At 35.0% G+C, this 27,533-nt stretch overlaps 1 protein-coding gene across 1 annotated transcript; it reads right to left on the bottom strand.

The window, feature by feature from the left end:
• Positions 1-3,415: 3,415 nt before the first annotated feature.
• On the bottom strand, positions 3,416-22,153 carry LOC120337378 (glycine dehydrogenase (decarboxylating), mitochondrial-like). Its single transcript, XM_039405137.2, has 21 exons — positions 21,673-22,153; positions 21,367-21,445; positions 19,042-19,180; positions 17,570-17,661; positions 16,145-16,295; positions 15,268-15,415; positions 14,683-14,879; positions 14,261-14,463; positions 13,517-13,656; positions 13,339-13,419; positions 12,799-12,899; positions 11,679-11,867; positions 10,881-10,961; positions 10,118-10,319; positions 9,431-9,580; positions 8,145-8,405; positions 7,561-7,650; positions 6,856-6,966; positions 6,330-6,444; positions 5,278-5,423; positions 3,416-4,508 (listed from the first exon to the last, which is right to left on the bottom strand). Exons 1-21 carry the CDS (start codon positions 21,934-21,936, stop codon positions 4,356-4,358), a joined length of 3,093 nt encoding a protein of 1,030 aa, XP_039261071.1. The 5' UTR covers positions 21,937-22,153; the 3' UTR covers positions 3,416-4,355.
• Positions 22,154-27,533: the final 5,380 nt, after the last annotated feature.

Below are 27,533 nucleotides of genomic sequence, written 5' to 3' on the forward strand. Positions count from 1 at the left end.
ATATATACCGAGTTTCAAACTACTTTCTAACTAAACATTGCATATGCATGGCTTGAATATATTTTAACACTCAAGATAATGAATATATTTGAGAGGGTAATATTAGGCATCGGATAACTCTTCAGTATAATGGTTAAAGTTTTCCCCATATATATATATATATATACACATTTAGAAAAATATAGTTTCATAGCATCTATTTCATATTTCAATCATTTTGTTGAGGACTCGCAGTAAATCTATTGCTGACGGATATCGATCACGCATTTGTACCCAAACACCTCTCGAGCTTCCTTCAATATCTTCGTCAAGATATCTTGTGTACATTATGTGGTTTTCGTAATCATTATTAACAGAATACGTCAGCATTGCAAAATCCATGGCGACTTTTTCGCCAATTGTTTGCTGTTTCGATGAAGACACACGCGTTTCGTTAAGTCACTATCATAATAGTCCCAATCATCATTTATCATTCGATATTCGTTACCGCCTATGTAATGTAAGTGAATCGGAAGCTTAGTATTCAGTATTATATTATTTAGTTGATTTATATTCTTTCGCAGCAACACATCCTAGGATGCTGTCGATCGTTAGATTAGCATTCAGAGCATCGAACCATTATCCGCCTAACATCTCCCAGTTCATCTGATACACAGTATCTTGTCCCCGAATACTTTTCTCATTTCCACCGCCATGTTGCTTTTAGAAAAATGCAAAGAGAGAATACCAAACCCACGAATGAAATTTTTATCTTCAGTCGCCAACGATAAAATCATTCGAGTATTGTTTCTTGTCAATGCAACTTGTGAAAACTCAATGCTGCTTGTGACTGGTTTTGCTGCTTTTTTTGAAATGTATATCGATATGCCGTGAATTCACAGACACGTTTTTATGCATATAATATAATCAATTTTAAGCATATCTTGAATCAATAATATTCAAATTTTACAAGTATTCCTTTACTGAAAACAGTACATGCCTCATAGACAAAAGCGTGATATATATATACCATCCATATATACAAATATACAATACGTCTTATATTGAGAATGAGATACTTCTTATATCAATACTTCAATTTATTTAGCGTAAATATCATCTCAACTGAAAAACAGCGAGATCGGAGTGACAAATTAAGGCCACCCGGAAAATCTATCATTCTTCGCGATATATCCTATGTTGTTTTCTGATTATATATCGGATTATCCTTAATTTTAGCTGTTATTGGGTCATTTGTACAAATTTGTCGGTTTATGAAAACTGTCGAAACTCACGTATATGTTGAATTCAAATTTCAAAGTATTTCTATACTAATAATAAAAACAGGACATTTGACATCGACATGATAGTGATATATGACGTTTCATATATATATATATATTGTCTAAGCCTGAATCTATGTAGCGCATGTATCGCCTCAACTGAAAGGCAGTGAGAGAGAGAGAGAGATCGAGTCATACAGCACTGATGTCAAACATCTACCATTTCTCATGACATATATATCCTATGCTTTTGAGATTATACATGGGAATATTATTTATTGTAGCTTTTATTGAGTTATTTGTTTACTCGGTCATTTCATTATTATTTTTTCGGTCCGCGAGGTCAATTTATTTGATGTTACCGTTCTGCGAGGTAAAAGGGTTGGACATCCCTGATCTTTTGTAGACGGTACCAGCTGAAAGCACGAACTGCACCATGTTATTCTTCAGAATGTGATGTGCTGTTATCGCAACGGAATACTTCCTTCCATTGCCGTCGACGAAATGCATCTTCCCGAGAGGATAAAAAAAATGCAGAATATTACTAAAGAAATTTATGCAAAAAATTTGCATTCCGAAGTTTTTGAGAAATAACCCATAATGTCTTAAGTCAATGTTCTGCACCCAATGGGTCGCGACCCTAAACTGAAATCTTCTTAGGTATCCCTTTTTCAACAAAAGACTGAAAGCTTACAGATTTTATTTTTCAGTAAATTTTATTGTTAACTCGTTTATTTTGTATTGAAGTGTCGCTCAATAGTAATATGTGGAAGTAAACACTTGGCAGCATCTGTTTCACCGAGTAAAGACACTCCACGATTTCAACTCGTTGATGGCAACATGCGCAGCTTACTCCCTTCATAGGGATTGTCATCGTTGGCGAAGTATTTTCAAATAACTGCAATTTTAATTCAAATCGGAACAATCCTTGGGAGTTTTTTTAAACGAACCAATATAAATTTAAATTAACTTGCGATAATTAGGGATGGCGGAATTAAGTCTGGACTCGATTACAGAATCAATTCTCCGCGGAATCGACTAGAATCGATTCCGATACATTGGAATCGATTCATAAGGTTAAAACTTGGATTGCAAACAATGTGTAACGTTTTATGGCGAGTCCTTCACATATATGTATAAACTGCTTTACTGAGTGGCTACGACGTCGCAAACTTCACTATATATGTATATTTTTTGCTAGAAGACTTTTACGTTTATTTATTTCAAAAGTCTTTGAGGGGTTCGTTTTTTTTGTGTGATTATGTCTACTGTGACAGATTGAAGACCAATACTACTTAGTTTTGGCCTTCTTTTCCTTCCACATATTTAAATATAGCTTTTGTGTTTGATTTCATATAGCATTGTTTAAGTGGGTATTTCTCGGCAAGATATGTCGAGGAATCGAATACTTGTAAGTAGTCATACTTAGCATCCTTAACACGTCACATAGTATCCCGAGCTCTTGTCAAGCTCAGCTCATGGACTACTTACTGCTCAGACATTATCAATCACTGGAATTATTATTGACCACCTTGGGTACTAGAATCACATGTACTTTGAATGACAAACAATTCCGACCACCAATTCGTTAACATTTATAACCAGACATTAGTTTTAAAATTTTAATAACTGGTTTTCTTTTGTATCGGTGTTACCAACAAAGGGTTCCATCATTTCAGAAAATCATAACTAACTTATAGCTCTAGAAATAAGATTGGGATAACTGAAGCTAAACGATTGCTGTGGATATTTCACAAGCTTTTGATAGAGTTTGGTACGTCGATCTCCAGCACGGAATTCAATCCTACGGCACACTTGGTCAGATTTTGGACATCTTTTCTCTCTGAAAGGAGAGCAACGTTGTCCTCGACGATCAGCGCTATCGGACATACTCAATTTCTTCCGGAGTCCCGCAGGGTTCAATACTTGTACCTACATTGTTGTCTATATTCATTTATCAATGGTCCATCGGATAATCTCCCTTGTTATGTTGACTACAACTTTTTTTTCTGGTCTCAATTATTTTCATAGGTTAGGAGGCTCGAAACGCGTCAATTGGAGTTGAATATCTTTAGCAACTGCACTTATCATAATTTTGCAGTCGACTGAAAGATGTTTTTCTTTATGAAATTCTCAAATCACAAACGGATATACACCGTAACGAATACGCCTTATACACGCCCATATATTTATATCAATAGTAAAACAAATATTGTCGTGGCTATTTGAGGATAGAATATTGTCAACATGACATGGTCGGTTTTTCAGGGTACATGCATAAAAATATCACAAAGTGTTTGACGTTTTTGAATGTGAATGTTTTGTGGTAGAGTTAATAAACAAAGCGGCCCTTAAATTTCTTCAAACTGATGCATTGAACATAGAATAAATGTAGAATTAACATGAAAAGCACTGTATACATATATCAAAATATAACAAGGTCAGGGGCCAATATGGCGATGCTAAAAGAATGCAAATGGAAAAAGCAATATTTGCGATGACAATATAACATTCTTTAAATATAGGTATATATATCTTAACAATTCATTCAACCTCACATCAATGGATTTGACTAGACAACTTGAAAGCTAATAAAACATGCAAAGAAGTAGCAAGGAACTAGACTCGGCTATCTACCTACAGATTTCTTGAACTACGTAATGTGTGTGCAAAAACATGTAACAAATTAAAGTGGTCATGTTCGCAATTGTTGACATATTTCACTTCAATACTCGCAACTAATGGTGAAAAATTTGAGGAAGTTAAAAGCAATGATGTCGAAGATAAATAAAGCACAACCGTCTTTGTGCTTTATGTATCTTCGACATGAATAGACCTTTTGGCAATAATGCGCTATTAAAGGCAGTGTATGTTAATATATTTTCAAAATTTCTGCTTTGTTTTTATTATACCCTGGATGGCATTTAATTATCATAAGACTACTTTTTACAAAAAATTTGTTATTTCTACAGAATAGTGTAAATATCGAGAGAAATACAGCTCTTGTAATTGTTTATGTTGGGTTAGTTAAAATGCAATGGTTACATAATATTGTAAGAAATTTCTTAAGTTATTTGAAAATCCTTTTATTTCTTATGACCTTGATAACTTGTCTTTCATTAATTCAACATCATCTTCAGAATAGGAACTTAATGGAGGGCAGGTGCAAACTAAATTTTGATCTCCATACACATCATCGATTCGTCCAACGCTCGGCCAGATTTTGGAATCTGGTTTTATATAAGGCTGAAAAATGAGTGTTGAGTTAGGATAAGATTTATATATTTATCCCAGGGGAAAGGAAAACCAATAAGACGACCTAATCATATTGCGAACCACGGCTCCTCGTCCTGTTACCAGTCCATGTCGGGTGTGGGATTAGTCAGTTATCTGTTTTCGAAAACATGGACTTGATGGCCAAGAAAGCCGTAAACGATCATTGGCGCGTGAATTCTTCAGCACACAACCATCTCCCATTGGGGTGTGAACCTACGCAGAGTAATCAGAGGTGCGGTGGCGAGCGTATACCTAACGTTTGCACCACACCGCCGTAGTAAACAGCGGAGTTAAAATTTTTATTTTATCTGTCTAAAAGGGTCAGGTAACTGACCCATTTAAATGAATGAGGATATCCAAAAATAATCTGATACAAATTCCTAATTTTAGTAGTCATTCAAATGAGTTTTGATTTGAGCGATCAAAGTTTCACAGTGTGAATAAACAGGCATACATTTATTCCCACAAAAACTAGAGAAATAACCAAACCACTGTTTATCTGCAACTTTCCAGCATTATCAAACAAACTTATTGACTACACATTGACTTTTATTTTGTTTTTCGTTGAACAAGACCACTGTTAGAATATACTGCCTATTCAGAAATAATACTCAGAATGTATTTGGAAGAGTAGCTTATTTGGTGTTAGTCTTTCTCATTGGGATTAGAGGTTTGAAAACTGTTTCCAGTCAAATAATGCTGTTTTTATTACAAATCTACTTTTATTTTTTTTACTTACCAAGGGGAAGGCAGCTTGTGTTCTTGAGTATGGTCTGTCCCATTTGTCGCCGGTAACAGTAGCCATTGTGTGAGGAGCCATTTTCAATGGATTATTGTGTTTGTCCATGTGCCCTTGTTCAATGTCAGATACTTCTTCTCGAATAGCTTAAAGAGGAGAAAATAAATGAGTTTCAATATAATATTAATCCTGGGGGATTAAGAAATAGGAAAGGTATACTTCCAGCAAAAAATTCAACTCATCGTCAATATAATTGAAGCTATTAAACAGGAATTGAAAGTTAGGAAATTTGAAAAAGCTTATTTGGAGATATTAACTAAACTTGGCAGCCGGCATAATCATGGTAATGTTTCAAGTAAGAAAATGCAAATGGCTTGGGTTAAAATAAAAAATACCAGCTGCCGACAAAGCCTAAAATTGTGTGAGCTGCTAGGGATCAACCAGAACAATGGAGTCGAAAGTGTGACTACACACTAATGTTAGATTTAGAGATCAAGTCGTACTTTCAATATTCTTAAAAGTTAAAACTAGAGTTTGGAAGTTTTGAACCAATTGGGGACAGCAAAATTTCACTCTTCCGAAAGTTGGAACAGTTTAAAATTCTTATTGAAAATGAATGAAATTTACATATAAAAAAGATTTCACAAATGCAAAAGTTAAATAGCTGGTATTTGGAATTTCCTGCATAATAGAACATTTCTCTGGCCTTATGATCCTATGATTAACAATGGGTGATTCAGAAGTGTGTGTACCAATGTGGAGGCAACTAATTTTGTTCGACTACTTCACATCAAGTTGTATAAAGGGACTGAAACCTGGGCATGGGGTATATTCACTTGGTCAACACAGACAGTCCCCGAACTCATAAAAGAACTAAAAAAGAGAAAATTGAAATAAAATCATGGCCTAACCCTAACCTGGTACATATACTACGAGGGTACCTAACAATGGCGACTCGACCGTGTATTAGAAACCACTCGCAATTACACCACTGCATTTTCCAATAAGCGATGTTAATCTGTTTACAATGTGTACTCAAATATACAACTTACATATAAGTGCATCACAGTATCGATCCAATTCGTTTTTATCTTCACTTTCAGTCGGTTCAAGCATCAAAGTATTTGTGACTGGCCATGACATGGTAGGTGCATGAAAACCATAGTCCTTAAACATGTAATTCACAATAGTTAAGTCCCGTGTTTTTAGAAAAATTGACATGATAACGTGACCGCAAATTAATTCAACAATTCAAGTGAATTTGCTATAATAATATTTGGGTATATGAGATTAGATGAGCCATTGATTTTATTAACAGGCATTTGCTACTTTGGGCAGTCACGCATACTCACTCAAAAGTAAAAACCTCTCTGAGCAAAGCTACGAGCTAACACAGCAATTTTGGTGAACATTGAATAACTGAAGTGGACGTCATCTAATCATCTCACAAACTGATTATTTATTTTAAAAAGGCTTTACATCAGATTTTGACTCAAATATAATAATATAAAAAACTTCATATCTGGATGCTGCAAAAATTAACAAAATCCTCTTGTTTGTAAAAAAAATGCTAATTACCTGAAGTCGTTTAGCAATATCAACAACTTCAATATTCGCAGTTTTCTTGAAACCTCTCATATCAATGATAAATTCATGTGCGTTGTAACCTTTTTTACCTCTAAAAACAATCTAAAAAACAAATATAGTTATGATGCCAAAGATGAATACAACATTTCAGAATGTTTGTATTAGTAGTTTTTATATTTTAATTTTGCTATGACATGATTTATCCCTGGTGTATTTGATAGGATATTATGGTTCTTAACAATATAAGGCCTACAAATTTTGACAAGCAGTAACAGCAATATTGTGGGTAGGTCTATTGTGGGTAGAAAATTGCTACCCTGTAACAAAAATAGTATCATTCATTGCTACTACCATCAAATTTAACAAATTTACCAACAACTCTAGCAATTTTTAATAGGGTTGTGGTCCACCTGAAAATGTCGGTGTGGCCCAGCAGCGGACAATGGCCCATTGGTTGAGAACTAGTGAACTAGACCTACCGGTAACTAGCAAGATGAGAAATAATTTAAAATGGGAATGATTATGTCCAAAAATACACTTCATCAGTTTATTTCTATGTATATTGTATGATATCATATTTTTTATATCTAAAAAAATCAGATTTTAAAACCTAAAATAAACCTATGAATAGTAATTAGTATACAAAAAAAAAATTAAATTTATTTAATTATGAAATATCGAGCAATTTATACGTACATCATAATGCTTTTGTAATCTTTTCGCCATGTAATTTGCGTTTAAAATTGCTACCTCGGATGCCTCTCGTAATCCTTTAGCTCCCATCAACTAAAACACAATATGGCAAAAATTAGCCTTTTCCAATTACAACTATCGTAATTATAATGGATATATTCTGGTTAGTTGCTAGCTCCTTTACTACAACTGCTGTAAAGACTATAATTTCATATAACACTTTATTTACGAGTTGGAATGGACATATATGGTTCCAACTTCCAATCACCATTTGAATAGGTGGCTTCCTTTGTGAAGGCTATTGAACTGCCATATAGACAGGTGTTTGTTTGTTTTTAAGTGCAACTACACAAAATGTATACTGACAATTAGGAAAAATGTCTTTTTTGCAACCAGTCAAAAAATCATGCATCTATTATCCTTTACTAAAAATGCAACTTTGAGACAATTAAGTAGCAAATATAAATATATCTATAAGCAGATATTCATAGCATTTGAGCTTGGCATGTATATTGGTTTCAAGTAGGCTTAATCATTCCACAAATATCAAAGGCCCAGATATAATCACATATTTATTAGCCTCTTACCTTAATATATGCCCAAGAAATAGGTAAAATACATGATGAACCCCATGGAGCTGCGCTTACTACCCCAAGGGGTTTTGCTCCCGGAAACAGTGATCCTGGAGGTGGGACCACTGGGTGTGTAGGTAAAAATGGTATCAAATGTTTTTTGACTCCGATCGGCCCCATTCCTGGACCCCCACCACCATGGGGTATACAAAACGTTTTGTGTAAATTTAAATGTGATACATCAGATCCATAATCACCTGGTCTGCAGAGCCCAACCTGAATGGAAATATGGAAATTACTTCATAAATGGTAGTGCCAAGCATGGGCGTAGCCAATGAAACATGGGTTTTCAAGAGTCTGTGGCATTTCAATCTACGGAAAATTGCTAGGTATAATACAGAAAAATGCTTTTTTTTACATTTCAAAGAGGGGGCAACCCCACACAGCCACACCTCTTGCTATGCCCCTGGTGCCAAGACAACGAGTACAGAGTTATACAGTCTTAGGTGAGAATGTTCAAAATGAAGTTTGAATAATAATAGAAATTGTAATCAATATGAATAAAAAATGTCTTTTAGGAATTTAGAGTGCGAAAATGTATTTGATCGCCAACACATATTACAAAAATATTGCGAGCATTGAAGACTTAACAATGTTAGCATCAGAGAGTAAAGTTTTTGCATTCAAACCCCATGCCCACATCCTCATACAAGGTGTAATAACATATGCTGAACTGTAAAAATTCTAGTTTTTCTAAAAACAGTAACTCTTTACCTACCAGTAATAATGAGCTTTTCTCAGTGTTAAGGTATGATAACCCTCATAAAAAGATAAATACTCTACAAAAAGACTTTGTTGTTTAATTTAAAATTACGACTATTCCAAATTGAAATAACATTTTCTAGAAAATTCTTAAATCACCATGCTATTTATACTGTTGTAAAGAGATTGGGGATTTTGATCATTATAACTGACTTGATATGTGCACCTACCACACTAGCCTATCAAATTTTATTGTAACATTCAATTACAAAAGAAATTCCCCTTGTAAGAATTTTATTAAGTCATATAACATCACTCAAATATGTAAGTATACAAAACACATACCATAGCAACAGCCAATCAGAATTACTCATTCCAGTGTGGTGTGTCTTACACTAGAAAAATTCCTCTGGGACTACATTATTATAATGTGTTTAAGTAACCAACTTGTTATAACGTGGAGGTTAACGACACGAAGACCACATAAAAGAAGAATTCTCATACAAACTAAATTCTACTACACTACATTTTAGTATCACCTGTGCATTCATATTAGCACCATCAACATATACTTGTCCTCCAAGTTCATGTATTAGATTACAAGTGTCCATGATATCGTCTTCAAATACTCCGTTTGTAGATGGGTATGTCAGCATGATTGCAGCAAGAAAATCAGCATATTTATTAGCCTAAAATATAAAAATCATATTGAAAAGTTTTTTAAAAAAATTATACAATTTAAGAGTATATTTAATAAAAAGAAACAGAGCAGAAATGGTATTTCACAGTATTTAATCGGATTAAAATTGAACTGAATTTGGACGAGTCGACTTATCTACATAGGTATTACAGCACTCCAGAAGTATGTGTACCAATATGGAGGTACGGTAACTAAATTTGTTTGCCTACTTTACATCAAGTTTTGTAAAGGGACGAAAACTTATGGGCAGGGGGTTTATTCACTTGGCTAACGCAGACAGTCCCCAAACTCGTAATAGAACTAAATTGGAATAAGGGAAAATAGGAATAAAATTATGGCCTAACCCAAACCTGGTACACACACTGCAGGAGTACCTAATTACTCAAACAGTGCCTTTTTTCTGAAATATTATTTACTCATAAGCAGATTGTCCAAAAAAACATAATCTGTCCAATCTAGTTCCAAAGTTTATTAATTTATTTTAACATGAAAATGAATAAAATTCGATAAGCATGAATTTGCAAACCTTTTTACTAAGATCATCCAAATCTATTGAACCAGCTTTGTTCACTTTAACTGGCACGACTTGCATGCCACACATTTGTGCAGATGCCGGATTAGTGCCATGAGCTGATGTTGGAATAAGACAAACAGTTCTCTTCTGTTCACCTTTCGCTCTCAGGTATGCTCGGATTGCAGCTAGTCCTGTGAATTCACCCTGAGCACCACTGAAAAAATATTTGTTTGGTTAGTAGTGGCAAACAATAGAATATATGTCAGTGGGTGAGGGTAAAAAACGCCAATTAAAAAGCTTTTGGAGAGTATATAAAGCAAATAAGATTGGTGATCGCAAAGAATCAAAAAAAAAAAAATTGGGAAATTTATTTTTCACAAATTATTTTCACCCTTCATTAGGGAAAAGATAATTGAATTGACTGTGTATTTAGTTTCTGGCAAACAGAAAGTTAGTCTAAGATTCCAGGTCAAAAAAAAATTTAACATCCATATAAGAGAAAGTCAAGTATTTGGCACATGCAAACCCCCTCAGCATATTTCTTACATAACCTAATTCTATTTGAATGAAATTAAGTGCATAATGAGAAAATATTCTATAAAAAGGTCTGATATCAGATGAAAATCCCTTCATCAATATTTTGAATGAATAGAGATATATTCCAAATATAACTCTCTATATAAATTTTTAATGTGTTCTAACAACTATTCATTCTGTATTTACATCTTGAAAACTGTACATTCATATAGTAACTTTTATTATCTACATATCCCACCTGTTAGGCTGGAAACAAATGCTGTCATACCCAGTAATTTCACAGAGATCTCGCTCCATTTCACGAAACAAATCTTGATATCTGTTGAGAATCAAGATGATATTCATATATTAGAAGAAAGAATAAAAAAATAATGTTCTAGAAATGTTCATTAAAAAAATATCTTCCGTCAACTCGAGATTTGTAAAAATATGCAGACTGTCTATATAAAGTGTTGGGTATAACTATACAGGTGTCGCTGGTTAAAATATCCACAATCATCTTACAAAGGAAGTAATAAAATGACGAGACAATACCGAAATACTAAGAAACCAATTCTTCCAAAAATAGTGTATTTCAATTTTTATTCGGAAAATAACACTAGGAACTATTTTGGGAGGGGATGTCTTATTTTCATTTATCAAAAACAAAATTACAAATTAGAGAATTATGAGATTTTCAAAATATACAAAATTTGAAAACCGATATCCATTTACTTGTAAATTACACATTTTATTTTAAATAACAGCTAAACCTAGATTATTAATTATTTAAAACGTGTAGAAGAGATTTCTTGCTATCGACTAGGTCAAAAAAAATTCCACGCATCGACTAGGTCTTATTTCAAGGGGAGAACTCATATTAGAATCATTTTAAAAATTTAGACTTGGTATTATTATCAGGCTGTGTATTATTTTCAGGCTAGGTATTATTTTCGGAGAAACACGATAAGAGCTGTCTACATTCAGTGACTATTTGTACAAGGCATTGTTCAAAGTGAAAACGTATCATAAACAACGATAATAACAAAAGACAAACCCTTTCGCTTGGTCGAGAGGAACAAAAGGATGAATATCAGCAAATTCTCTCCATGTAATTGGTTCCATTTCAGCTGTGGCATTCAACTTCATTGTACAAGATCCCAATGGTATCATTGAATGAACAAGAGAAACATCTTTATTTTCTAATTTCTTCATATATCGAACTATGTTGGTTTCAGAATGATACCTGAAAATAAATTCATTGAGTTACAAAATGATTAGGATGTATTATCATCCTTACCAAATAAAATTACTAAAAAGTAGTTTCCACTGTGTTTCACTCAAAAATGAAAAGAGTAAATTGAATGAAAATATGTTTGGTTGGAGAAATAAAAAAAATTGTTATGTGACACTAAATACAACTGATACACACACATTTCTTAATTACATTTGAATTGAATATACAAATGTGGCTATTCCAAATTGGTCAATATGTGAATAGCAAATTGGCAAGATCTCTTTATATAATTCATTGATACTACAGCTGACATGGACAATTCGGTCTGGGCTGCCTGATGCTGCCACAACCAAACTAAAACCATATTTTGATGTTCAAGCTTAGAATAGCTGGAGGAATTTATTGAGATTGTGATGAAATCTAGTTTTAGCACGAGGCTTATTGTTTCCCACTTTCGCTTTTGTAACACTGTAAATAATGTTCATAAAATGTAACTTTTACGTCACACTTACATGGCCCGCAAATCTAGATGGGCAAAAGCCCCAGGTCCAAGAACCATGCCCATCCCTGTACTAGAGTCATATTTTCAAAGCCCCAGAGTCGGATGTTAAGAGTCAAAAAATAGAATTCACTCGACCCGGAATTCAAGACTTTCAATAATGATAGTTAATGTAAAAATTTCTGATAGTAACTCCAAATGCAATAGGCTGACTAAACATTCCAAATACACGATGAAAGAAGGTTGTGTGCGCCAAGGTTTTTGTTTATTTTATTTTATTTGAAGTTCAAATCTAGAGTCAAAATTTCTTAATTGAAAGAATATAAATAATATAGCTCGAGAGTTTTTTAAAGTCGGGTGTAAATTTTCCCAGACTTCAAATTATATTGAGTATTGCAGTAGAAATATAAACGTCACATAACATATTAAAACAAATCTTACATATTGAATACCGGATGTGTGAGATATTCACTTGTTCGATTTAAATCTGAATTTCCAATACTTTGTTCCAGAATTTCTGGAAGATTTTCAGATAATTCAGCCTAAAATTTAAAATTTATACATTTCAACTCATCAATAGAAGTCTGAATCAATTTAAAATTTAATCATCAGCAATGCACATCCTGGTCAAAATGATTCTACTTCAATTCTAATAGAATGCTACACTCGTTTTTATAGTATTTTTGAGAAGTCTTATATGTGTAATCTTAGAACAACGGTCTCCAACTCAAAATATGTCATGGGCCACTTTTCGAACCTCATTGACGATAGGGGTCACAAACCAACAAATTAGGTACAAAGTCACCCAGTGGTCACCCAGCACCAGCCCCAGCTTACATAAAAGAATAGCTAACAATTATGGAACTCCACCTATACGTGTATATAGCAAGTTATAAAAAGTCGTAACTCACTGAAATATCATGTTAGCTACACGAATATCTAACATAACATAAATTAACTTAATATGAATCATAATCTTACTGCTGTTTTATCGCATCCAAATATATAAAGTAGATCATCAATGTCTGAATGTTTAACAGTTTCATCAAGAGCAACTCCGATCTAGAAAAAAATTTCAATCATAATTTCTACAATTTTGAACACAACGCTAAATTTAAAGTGACTCATCTTACAGTGTATAATATTATTAATCACAAACCTGGCCATTGTTGTACATTCTTAAATTGACTTTCTTTTCTCCAGCTCTTAACAAAACTTCTCTTACATCTGTCATGAGTTGAATCTTCAGAGTGTCAAAAAATGATGCATGACGAACATAATGACCAGCTTGTCTGATACCTGAAACATAAACGTTACCTCAAATATTAAACAACAATTCTAAGGATGGAAGATGATTATTGCTTTTGCCATGTATTTTAAAATGAGCAAACAGGGAGGAACACTGGGTATGGCATATGTAATATTCACCAAATCATCCTTTGTGAGATACATTACTACCAGGACTGAGAAAAAAATAATTAGTTTTTTTGATTTCCCAGGTAGTAGGCCTACACCCTTTTCTAGTGTTCATTCACACCTAACAAAAAAAATTTCCACAAACTTATTGTTCTGTATTCGAAGAGCTATCAGTAAATCTTGGTAATAAACACCAAGAAACTGTATAAAATAAGAAAAAGAAAATGCAAAGAATGTGGAAATGCAGTTAGGCAAAGTTAAAACTAGGATTCCAATGAGAATATTTTCCCCATAATCATATGACTGTAATTTAAGAATGCCTAGTGAATGCTATTAACAATTATATATATTTTTAGTAGTGTCGAACACTTCGAGTGAACAGGTCAGTTTTGTCTGGCTGAATATTTAAGGCTTTCAGCTGAAATGCGCAGCCCTTATTGCAAGACATATCTGGTAACAACTAACAAGTGAACGCTGTAAATCCTACCATGCGCCAGAAGTAATGCGGCATGATGTACACGAGTTGCCAAATGTCGCAACTCATCAGGTCCGTGGTAAACTGCAAACATAGCAGACATGTTTGCCAACAAAGCTTGGGCAGTGCAAATATTTGATGTTGCTTTGTCTCTCCTAATGTGCTGCTCCCTTGTTTGTAGAGCTAATCTGTATACTTCACTTCCGTGTGAATCTCTAAAAAAATATTTCCATAATCAGAAAGGCTGTATATAAGTATCACAATTTCATTCATTATTATATCTGAAATATTCAAAACTTTTTGCCAACCGTTAGCTACCCCTGCCATAGGATAGGATTTTCATACATATCCAGAGTAGGAGTAGCCTATATCCAGAAAACTTCAACAAGACCCAATGAAATAAACGGTAAACAAAAGAGGATATAGAACACTACCTTGTGACACCCACAACTCTTCCTGGCATGAGACGCTTGAAGCTGTCCTTAACTGCAAAAAAGGCAGCATGTGGTCCACCATAATTAAGTGGAACTCCAAATCTTTGACCAGTGCCCAAGGCTATATCACATCCAAGTTCTCCAGGAGGCTTCAGTAACGTTAGGGCCAGTAAATCTGTCGCACAAGCAACAAGTGACTAAAATACAAGAATACAGTATGATTATATATCTCATATAATAAAGAAGGTGTGTGCAACCTGCGGACCGCGGGTGAAATGCGGCCCACAAGGAAAATTTGTGGGGCCCGCGGAGACGTGCCAATTTTCAATTGTGTGCTACCCACGGAACGAGTTTTTAATTCAGTTCAATCTGGTATGTGCGAGTAATCCCAATACGTTACAATGCGCTACCAGATAGCTCGTACGAAGCGAACAACGCATGTCATAAGATCAATAACCAAATTTTACATGCTTGCAACTACTTTAAAGCCTATGTTAAATGCGGCCCACTGTTTCTCCCAGTTATTTCAATGTGGCCCTCTCGTATTAAAGGTTCAATAAAACTAGAATCCAATTCATAACTAACCCCATACATGTGGGCATGTTCAACCAAAGTAGAAAAATCTATTATTCTTCCTTCTGTATCTGGATATTGTATGAGAACTCCGGTGAAGTCATGACAACTGAAATCCATTTTCTCCCATTTTTCCACAAATACTTCAATACCAAGTAACCTGCAGTAAACGAAGATATTCAATAAAAGCAAATAACTATACTTTATAGTGTGATGAAATACAATTTAGTTATTTCCAATAACACTTGAAACAATTAACCGATAAGTACAATTATCAACCATACGCCAGCCAAGAAAACACTCCATCTTGTACTGTAAATTCTATCAATAAAAATTAATTCGCACAAATCGAAAGGTATCAAATATCGAAAGAATATAGGCAAATGAATATTTTCAGTAAGTAATGCAAACAATAGCCAAAGCTTTGTATTTACGATGTTCCCCGACACACAATGTTGTCATGTAATTTACACTAAATATCTGCATCGATATTAAAATATTTACAAACTACCTCAGAATCGTAACATAGCAAGATGTATTTTCCAATTTTATTACATGTAAAATGAGATGAGATTGATTCATGTTGCGCTTCTATCAGTTAACTGGTCAATTTAGTTAGCGTAATGGATGAAAGTGATCCATTAGGTTTGTCGGTGAATCATTTCCCATATCAAATATCGGTAAACACAATGAATCACACAATGCCTTTCATTTTGTTAATTATTACAGTAAAATCTTCCGGTTGCATACAGGATACAATTCATTTTTTATGTAAACCATGTCTGGGAAAAATGAAAAAATTTTCTATATATGATACAAGATGTTTATTAAAAAATTTGAATTCAACACATGGTATTAAAAATTCAAGTTCATATTATATAACACATACTCTGCTCTTGTTCGTACGACATCTATAGATTGTGGGTTGACGTTTTCATCGACATAAAACTTGTTTCTTTTGCTATGACGATAACAAAGTGACATAGCTTCTGCTGCTGCAGTTGATTCATCAAGCAATGATGCATTAGCGATATCAAGACCTGAAAAACACAAAAACATCAAATCATTCTGTGAGATTATAATATTCTATTACAACAATTTTAGCGAAATCCGACAAGGCTAATAGTGATAAAGTTCCCGAAAGCAAAGTTTCATCTTCCAATACGAAACCATAATTCAGTGAAAGCGAAACAACATGCTCTATATTTTCGCACATAATTTTCTTGCTCAATGGGTCGATCATTTACGGTCTACTAAAATACTTAATTGCAGTGTTACAGACCTCACAAAAAAGATTATAGCTCTGAATATATATGATAGGATTGATAGGACTTACATATTTATCCCGGGAGGAAGGAAAGCCCATAAGACGGCTTAATCAAATGCCGAACCACGACCTCGCATTTGGCTATCACCTATCAGTCCATGTCAGGTATGTGATAAGTTAGCCAGTTATTTATTTTTGGAAGCATGGACTTGATGTTGGAGGAAGCCGTAACTGACCAGGGGTTACGTGAACCACCCTAGGGCGGAGGGGAATCCAGCAATCCTCTCACACATACCTATCTAAGCATGAGATTTGAACCTACAAACCCACAAAGGGTAATCGGAGGCGAGAGTATTCCTAACCCCTTAAGCCAGGGGTGTGCAACCTTTTTCGCAGGCGGGCCAAATATCAATAACCGCCTGAAATCGCAGGCCGCACCTACATTAAACTCAAGCTTTCTATTAGTTGCAGGCATAAAATGGTGTCTTTTTGTTATTATGGAGGTGCTAGCAAATCGATATGACACCCATTTTAGAAAAAAATACGTTACCGAAAAGTGTCATATGTGAATAATTATCTTGGTTGAAAGGTTTTCAGTAAAATACACCAAGATTAATTTCCAAATAATTTGCTGTCAAATCCTATTCTAGGTTAGATTTAGACAAAATTAATTGATAGGCTGGAACCAAAACTCATTTAGCTTTTGTATCTTTTTATATTAAATTTTTTTAAACTGCTCTTCAGTTGCCTCCGCGGGCTGCACAAAGTTCCCTTGCGGGGCGCGTTTTGCACACCCCTGCTTTAAGCCATGAAGATTGGATTGCATGAAATAAACAAAGATTTAGATGGGAACATAATATAATTTTTGATAAAATTGCGTTGAAGCTAAATTCCATATTTCTAATCAAGCATTTCTACAATGCCTACAAATTTCTATCTTTAGTTCAGTGAGTGATAGATCCGAACATTTTTATTCATAAATTATCCATGCTTGGCCATGAATAAAAAATATTCGTCACTGAACAAAAATAAAAGTACTTTTCTTACCTGTTAAATCTACAACCATAGTTTGATAATTAAGTAAACTTTCCAATCGACCTTGTGCAAGTTCAGGTTGATATGGTGTGTAGGGGGTTGACCTGTTATAGAAAATGAATGCCAAGTTCATACACTGCTTAAAGCAGAACTTCTTAAAAAAGAGACAGACCTACATGAACCTTTGAAGGATGTTCATATAACCTATGGATGGGTCACATTATGTTTATAATGAAATAGAATATTAAGTGTATTTCTAAGTGTATAATATTTCTGTAACATTTCTCAGACAGCCATAGTACAACTTACAGACGAAACTAAACGTTACAGAAATATATTTGTGTTAGTATGCAGCAAGACTATTGAATCACTTAGGATAGTATTCTTCAGTCTTGCTACAGCACCCTTGCATTATATGCATACGGATCCACCGGGTCAAAAGCATCGATAAAGGAGAAGTAGTTAGTCTTGTATACTATAAACCCAATCGGTAGCACAAATAGGATATTGTTGGGCATATATTTAATCCATCATCATAGCAAACTTGCAGTTGTATCCTGTCCGCAAGTTCCATAATCCTTGGATGGTATCATGTAAGATAATCTTTCTGCATAGATTTTATGAAATTTATGTGCAAAAAGAATGGATTTGCCTGCCTATGATTAGAACCGAAAAGCATTTACGACTATATAATTGTTGCCAGTAGCTGCATTCGGGGACTACTAGCAGTTCAGTATTGTTAGATTAAATTAAGGCCAGCTTCACTATAAATTCTTTTCCCCTGACCATGAAAAGTATTTTGCAATATTTCGTAATTTGAAGTGATGCCGGAAAAAACATGACCAGTCACATTGCGACAGGCCAGCCAGAGTTCGCCTTCCCTGATATAGTGATTAAAAAAAGCATGCAAAAATTTGAATAAAATGATCGAATACTTGCATTGTTAAAAATGTTAGAATGATTGAATCATGAATAACGTTCATATGGCTAAAATATTTCGTGATTGCATGTCCGGCAAGAATTATAAAAGAATAATAACAGCTGTCTGTCGAAATAGCTAATCGATATTTAAACGATAGTACTTTGAATTTGAAGTACAGGTATTGCAACCTCACCAAAGGAAATAATACTCTGATGAATGGCTCTTGATGTTATGTCCTCAACATCAATGGTACTTTTAAAGCAGTTTCTAAAAGTACCTATTTGTTACCATAACGAAAAGCAAAGCTATATTAAGCTTGGCATACTGTGTAAGGACAATGAGAATATTAAATATTTTTTCAATTGTTTTGGTATTGCTAGATGATGGCCAATTTCATAAGATGTTACTAATCTTGTACATCAGTAATCGTACATATATTGACCTGTATAATATGATCGATTGATTGCAAATTGTAATGATTTGTTAATTATGACAAGTTCGCTCTATTTATAATTACCTATTGAGTTTATTGATCAAAAATACTATTTATCTTAGTGCTTACCATCCAGGATTTTCAAGCATGTTTCTAATAATAGTTCTTGGCACAGAGCAATTATGATAACCCATTCCTATGTATGATCGCCATTCACTTTGATTTTTGTTTGCCAAAGTACGCAGTGTTTGGAGAATTTCATTTTCACCTAAAAAAGAATAAATACTCTCAATGCAATAGCTTAGTCAACTGCAGGAACTACTACAAGGCATTCAAATTGTGTAAAACCTTTTTGAATTATGAACAGAAATGCCATTGCTGGTTCAAGACGGAAATACATTGCAAATAAGTTGTTTTCTACAATCATACGAGAAAACATGAAAGCATGCATGGACACAAATGACTACTGCAATGCCACCAAAATTTTAGGTAACTTTTAAAAGAATTGTACCATATGTCGAATAGAGACCAAATTATACTGGATGTCATATAAGGATAGGTACAACTGCAATGCCACCGAATTTCCAGGTAACTTTCAAAAAAATTCTACCAATTTTCATATGAAGACTATGGATAAATGTAGGATAAAAGTAAAACAACAAATTTGGAAATTACCGATTGCCCTTACGGTGTTTATATTGGTTCCATTACATTTGAACCCGCGTACATTTGAACCCATGACAATTGCACCTGTATGCTATTGCACCTATGGAATTTTTTTTGTTTCACGGATAGTTAAACCTATACTAACCCTAACCCATGGGTTTCAGCACCCGCATATAGATTGAACCCGTGGATATAAGTATGGGTTCAAATGTACATGGGTTCAAATGTACGGTCACCGTTTATATTGATAAAAATTGAATATCAAATCTGTTTTTGCGAGCTAACGGAACCTATATTTCTAATATTAGTTTGATCGATGGTCGTGAGAGGCAGCACGCTTTAATGAGTATAATATTGTTTCCGTATTATAGAGAAACTACCTGCGGTAAGCTATCTGAACGCTGAGCGCGGTTGGTTAACTTCCGCTGAAGTGTTGTTTACTCGCTACGTATGGATGGACTCGTTCGACAACGAGAAAGGTTACTCGAAGTCGTGCTTCCCATATTAGGGAAATCCCCACCAAATTTGGAATTGGAGGTGTGTCACACGCGGCGCATACGCGAGCGAAGTGAGAGAAACAAAGAAACAAAAAGCGAACGAGCTCGGGGGAACGGAGAAATGGCGCGAGCGTTTCAAAATGCAGAAAAATCCGACCAAAACCGGTTTTCAACGCAGACGAACAATGGAGTGGAAGTGGACAATTCAATCGGCTTCCCAAGAATCTGCAAGGAAAGTTTGATTTCCATCACGTATGGCTAAATTAACTTTATTTATTAAAAAAAAATCCATCACGCACATCGGCGACAGATGAAAATGTATGGCTAAATTAACCTTGTTTATTAAAAAAAAAAAAAGATCGTCTGGTATAAATTTGCGGCTAATAAAAAGGATACGTCAACGCCAATTTGTATATACGGATGGCAATAAGTTGTATAGTATTCAAATCAGGTATTAGACGGTGAAATAAAAAACACACTATCATCCATACATTAAATTAGCGTGCAACAACGTCATTGCTATCTATAGCATAAAGTAATCGCACAGCACCGCTTCGGTATTACGTTCAGCGACCGTGGGTTTTAAAATCGAAAAACAAAGTAAAAAATGAAATGTAAAATCAACTGATATTTTTGTGTTTAAACTTTATAAGTAACAATAATAGCGGACAACGCACTGAGCACAAATGAGTGGACAAATTAAAGTCACGACGCCTCTCAAACGCCTATGATGGCCGATAAGGTGAAGATAATATTTCATTTGGCTATTGTTTTAGTTTACAATAATAAAACTATAGGTCAGCATTTCCAATCGTTGGTCGAGAAATAATTTCCAGTGCACTGTGAATTTAATATTAAGGAATACTTTATCATCTGCTCGCGCTTTCAACCTGACAAAAATGATCAAATTTGTTGAAATTAATCAACCGCTCAAAAGTGTGTAGATGTAAAAATTGCGACGGCTCGGCATCATCTGTAAGATATTAATTTACGTTGTTGTTCACCCAAAATGATATTTTCAAATAAAGACATTCCTGCTTATGCTGCAAGCAAATAGCCATAGGGCAAGACAAATATCGCTGTAATGTCATATGACAGTGAACAATAAATAAAAACAGATATATGGAGAATAGCAGTTATATAAAGATGCAATATTTTTGTGTCAGATCAAAGATGGTAATACATAAATCATTTATTAAAATTCCAGAACTTCAAAATTTTGGTTACAGCAGTTAATCGGTATAAACAGTGGATTTCCTAATCAGGGCCTCTGTAAACTACATATACTTACATATAGCGTCATCCAGATCAAGTTCTCGGTTCATACGAATATTTTTCGGAATAGTTTTGTCAATAAGTTCTTGCATGTTCTTAAAACAAAGAAAAAAATTTCCTGCTATATGAATGATCGTTTACTTTTTATATTTGATACTCATAAAATTTTGGATACATTTTATTCATACCATAATTTTGGTGATATATAAGCCTACATTGTTTTTCTTAAACTTGAAAGCCTCGATTCATAGATACTGCCATCTACATCTACATTGAAAAAATATTATATATCCTCCGGACTACTGGAAGTATCAATTTATACCTTCAATCCTAAATAATCTAGCATTTCCTTTTTCTGTTCAGTTGTTGGCCCATTGTGTCTATCAGCAAAGTTGTCATGTGCAGGTATGAGTGTGTTAAGTCTATTGTCCGAAACATTCTCTTCTACATGGTGATCAACAGATCTCTTCTGATTTTTTGACATGCAAACATATCCTGTCGCAAATGTTTTTTTCTGTATATATTGTTTATTTCGAAACAGGGGAGAGGAGGCATTAATTTTCCGAAGCTGCCTCAGCCCATGCATGATACAGGTCTTTTGATTTTCCTCAGGTTTATTAAGGTTTAAGTAGTAGTTTGAAGCCAAGAGATGTAGCTGGACATTCACTGTTGGAGTTTTATCAATTATTTTACAATTGGTGACTTGTTGAATTACATCAAACTGCCATAGTATTACATTCCTCTAGTCTGATAGTACAAGCTTAATTAACAAGCAGGCAGAACTGAAAAAGAGTTAGGAACAGGAAATCATGACAGCCAGAGGTCAGAGCTAAATTGGTATATATGCTGTATATGTCAGTATGTAAAATTGACATTCAGATCAGATCATGCCATAGCCCTGCGTCGTGACACCTGTCGAATATCTTTATATGTCAGTATATCCTAAGTCCCTTAACACAAAAATATCACTGTATCACAGGTATCAGGGAATTGCCCACCCGCCAACCAGTACTGCAGTAAGATTTCTGAATTCGACTTCATTCTAATTCTGACAGTTCCCGCATGTCAACAAAATTCTATGCTCATAATTTTCTCCCATGAACGCCGCTCTGTGAACGTGAGACCTAACTATTCCTGTTTCCCCACCACCGTTAATTCTGTAATTTGAACTGTTTTACCCATCACTGTCCCACAGATTTAACGTTACCAAATCTGACTAAAAGATAGATTATTGTTGTGAACGCACCAATCGTCGCTTACGTCTTAGCTTATGGATCGCGATCTTTCTTGAGTCATTTAAATATTATACAATATGCAAACATGCCGGAAATGAGCAGAACGACCGCGCTGACACAACGGCCAGACGCGAAATGAAGCACTGCAGAATAACATCTTGTTTTATATGGATGATAATACTGAGCGCTGCATTTACGCTCCACTACACTCAAATGATGATCCCGCCACCTCAATATGTGGCGACCATTGGTGGCGACATCTAAAAAAGGATAGCCTTTAGTATTTATTCCAGAGAAATTATTTGAATTTCAAACTATACCATTGTTTGAAACAATATTTGCCGTATTATGCCAGGCATTAGGCAGTCTTTGTCGCAATAAAAATGTGGTATCGTTATAATCAATTATTACTTATCGATCTTTAGATCGTTACTTATCGATCTTTAGATCGGTTATCTAAATTATCATTTTTTTTTAAATAGAATGAGCCGTTTTTTCTAAAATTGCTTCGAATCGATTTGAATTAGGTTTGATTCGAATCGCTCCGATTCGAAATTCTGAAACCTACATCCCTAGTCACCATTTTACGTCAACGAGTGTTTTTTATTCCATATTTTTGTAGGATAAGCACTGTTGTTATACACATACACGTCTCACATTTGATTTAAAATTGATTTAAAAGTACATTTTTAACTTTCTTATTAAGTTATGCCCGTCCTTCAGGTCCTCTGCATTTTGTTTGTCCGTTTGTTATTGTTTTGTTTCTCAGAGTGACCGAAATAAAATTGATTGATTGAAGTAGGCTACTTTTCATAATACACTCCAATAAACCCGGATGTACACTTTGCAATTATTTTTTGTTATAAACAAGGTATTCAATATAAACGTCATTATGAGACAAAGCATTCTTAGTATATTTCAAAAGCAAAACACTAAATCAGAAAAACACCCAAGCAACCTCTAGCATGGGACCCGGTAACAAATACGGTATTATATATATGTAAATTTCTCGAGATTTTTGGAGGGAAATATAATTTTGGCCACGTGAAATGACAATATTGTCGATTGGTATAGTAGATGATGGCTAATAATGCATTGCCGAAAATGACCCGAAAGTCATACTATAGAAAATGGCTGAACACTGTAATCCTCGGATGAATTAGGTGATGGAGACATTTCGCTTTTTCAATTTCCAGTACAAAGACAGGTTTGATACATTCCTCGTTGAACTACTTAGTAAAGCCGATTCCTGGAATTTTGAAAGCAAAGAACGAATGACAAGAGATAAAATCGTTTTTAAAATTTTCAGTAAGCGGCAAGTTACAAGAAATTCTACTGCGGGAGACTGATGCGGGAGACTGAAATGTCAGAAAATCGAGCGACGGAGATTCGTGTATCATCAGAAATCGACTAAAAATAAACAATACCGATATACGAACCTAGCTCCGAAACACAAAAAGCGAATTCCGAATGTAAACCAAGAGTGCAAATTTGTTGGACGAAGACACAAGTTCCTGATACGTCAAGATATAAAATGAATTCCCTTGACGATCAATACTACATTTTTACCTTAGATTATAGTTGATGGTGCCAATGAGCAACGATGAGAATTACATTTTAACATATTATTCAACTACACTTTTAGAATATAGTGCAGGTGGGTCTTACGATTCCATGAATTTACTCACGGAAACGGCGCTCCGGAAGTATTCGTACCAAGATGACGCACAACCTGCACAGCCTTAACCTGGTACACATACTATGATCAGACTGTGCGCCATCTTGGTACGAATGCTTCGGAACAACCCTTTTGTCAACTAACTTCATCGGGATTCTTCGTTATCATAATCTTCTGACACATTTGTATAGTCTACGGCAGCGTTTCCCAACCTTTTTTGATCGCGGACTATTTTCTCACCGGCGAAAACCTTTGCGGACTCAAGGTGCGTTTATTGCAACCGTACTCTGTGCGAAGAAGCAATAAAACCGAACACAACAGAATTTCAACGAATTCCAAAATCGGTTTTTCAATTAATACCTTCACTGTCAAACAATATTCAATACATGATAACGACGAGAATTTAAAATTCTTTCTATTTTAATTTAATAGTGTTCAATTCGCGGATGTGTCGACTTACGACAAGATGAAAGCATCTGCTATACATTTCCAGAAAGTACAACTTGATTTAGTACCTATTAAAAGATATTGGTAAATCGAAAATACATATTCAATGCCTTGCTTGTTATTAATTTAATTGTGATCAATTCAATCTGAGTGAGTTAACGAAATAAATTCGCGAGACGCGAGTGCCGTCGTGTTTTGGTCGGAAATTCCGCAATTGAGCTGTGAAATCCAATCGTTTGATTAGGCGACGCGCAAGTGACCCGTCGCATCACCTGTTACTGAAGATTCGAATAGTAAATTTTCTATTCTAATAGTTGAATATTCAAATATATGCCCAGCCCTACTCAGTAACCACTAATTATTGACTCGATTAATGTTATGTGAATAAACTTGCTTTTTATGTTTTATGTAAATTCTAACGTAAATCGTAACTTGGCTGATAGTTAATTTCTGGCACGTGCGGACTCATTCAAACGCTCCGCAGACTCATTTGAGACCGCGGACTCGGGTCCGGAAACACTGGTCTACGGCAAGGCTGTCCAACCCGCGGCCCGCCGGACTGTTTTTTGCGGCCCACCCCATAAAGTTGTAAGTAGACTTTTGATGTTTTTACTATGTTCCATATCAATATATAGGTTAAGTATGTTTCGTGGTTTTGATGTGATTATTGCTGTCATCTATCTGCATTCAAACGCCGGTTCTTATTATTACGTATGCGTCAAGTCTTGCACCCTGGTGGACATCGACGTCAGTTTTTTTTTTATTTCTCGTTGAACTGAGCGTTCTGTTCGGCGAACTCGAAAGTTATTGTGCGATCATCGAGGACGAACGCTGAGCGCAATTATAGGAATGAATTTGGAGTCTAAATTTGCAAATTAATTTCATTCTGATTGTTTTCTTACGTGTCTGCTTTGATCGTCTTTATCGCCAACGTAAAATAAAAAGTCAACAATATCTTTGATACTCGTCCTTTTATGTTTTTGTTTCATCAATAGTTTGGGTAAATTAAATTTCGGAAATGTCGTCACTGCGTATCCGTCAAGAATTCTGAAGAAATTGACATTGCTGCATATTGGTTCAGTATACGAATCAGTATATAAATAGGGTATTTGTCCAGAAATCTTCGTAATATTACTTTATAAAATATTCGTATTGGTGTCAAATTTTACGAAACGGCCAACTTAAACTTGATATTCCCGCGACATTTGCCCACATTACGCTCATTTAAACATTGAGACAGTATCATAGCTACTGAAAATGAATGAATAAAAACGCTATATAATGCAAATATAACACTCAATTTCGACGTGATTTGTGTGCTCTCGTGTGGTCGTCAAAGAACCACAATTGTCATGTCCACGCCCCGTGTTACCAGATATTCGAATAGTACACTGCCATTCCAATTTTCGACTTGATATTCGAACTCTTTGCCAGCCTTACTCAGTAACCAGAAAGCAATTATTAAATTGATGGATTTGATGTTAAAAAAATTGCTTTTTGTGTATTATGTGAATACCTACACCGAAATCAGGGCTTAGCTGGTATTAATGATTGGTATAAACATTTGCGGCCCGCAACGAATTTCGTAACTTGAAAGTGGCCCGCGAAACGAAAAAGGTTGGGCAGGCCTGGTCTACGGCAAGGCTGCGCAACCCGCGGCCCGCCTGACTGTTTTTTGCGGCCCGCCCTATAAAGTTTATAAGCAGACTTTCAAAATTTTTAACATGTCATATATCAATATATATATATGCTAAGTATGTTTCGTGATTTTGGTGTGATTATTCCTGCCATTTATCTACATTCAAATGCCGGTGCTTATTATTACATATGTGTCAAGTCTTGCGCCCTGGTGGACATTGACGTCAGTTTTTTTTTTCTCGCTAAACTGTGCATTCTGTTCGACGAACTCGAAAGATATTGTGCGATCATTGGGGACGAACGCTGAGCGCAATTATAGGAATGAATTTAGAGCCTAAGTTTGCAAATTAATTTCATTCTGATTGCTTTCTTTCGTATCGGCTTTGATCGTCTTTATCGCCAACGTAAAGCAAAAAGTCAACAATATCTTTGGTACTAGTCCCGGGAATTGTTGTCCTTTTATGTTTGTATTTTTGCGTTAAATAAGATTTCGGAAATGTCGTCACTGCGTATCCGTCAATAATTCTGATAAAATTGACTTACTGACATTGCTACATATATAAGACAAATCGGTATATATGGGCTATTCTTCCAGAAATCTTTGTACTGTTACTTCAAGTTTGATTCAAGCTTCATGAAACGGCCCACATAAACTTGATATTCCCGCTACATTGGCGCACATTATGCTCATTTAAACATTGAGGCAGTATCATGGCTACTGAAAGTGAATGAATGAAAACACTATAACGCAAATATAACTCTCATTTTTGACGTGATGTGTGTGTTCTCGTGTGGTAGTTAAAAAACCACAAGTGTGTTGTGTAATGATTGTTTCTTTGCTTCGGCGGCTCGCCAGTGTCAAGTCCACGCCCCGCGTTTTCAGATTTCGGTAAACTGCCAGAATAGTAAACGGGTATTCTAATATTCGACTTGATATTCAAATAATTTGCCAGCCTTACACAGTAACCAGAAATCAATAATTAATTCGATTGATTATATGTTAATAAACTTGCTTTTAATGTATTATGTAAATTACCTGAACCGAAATCAGGATCTAGCTGGTATTAATGTTTGGTACAAACGTTTGCGGCCCGCAACAAATTTCGTCACGGAAAAGTGGCCCACGAGACGAAAAAGGTTGGGCAGGCCTGGTCTACGCCAGCGTTTCCCAAACTTTTTTGGCCA

Source organism: Styela clava, chromosome 10 (assembly GCF_964204865.1).
Source record: "Styela clava chromosome 10, kaStyClav1.hap1.2, whole genome shotgun sequence".
In the NCBI taxonomy this organism is placed as follows: domain Eukaryota; kingdom Metazoa; phylum Chordata; class Ascidiacea; order Stolidobranchia; family Styelidae; genus Styela; species Styela clava.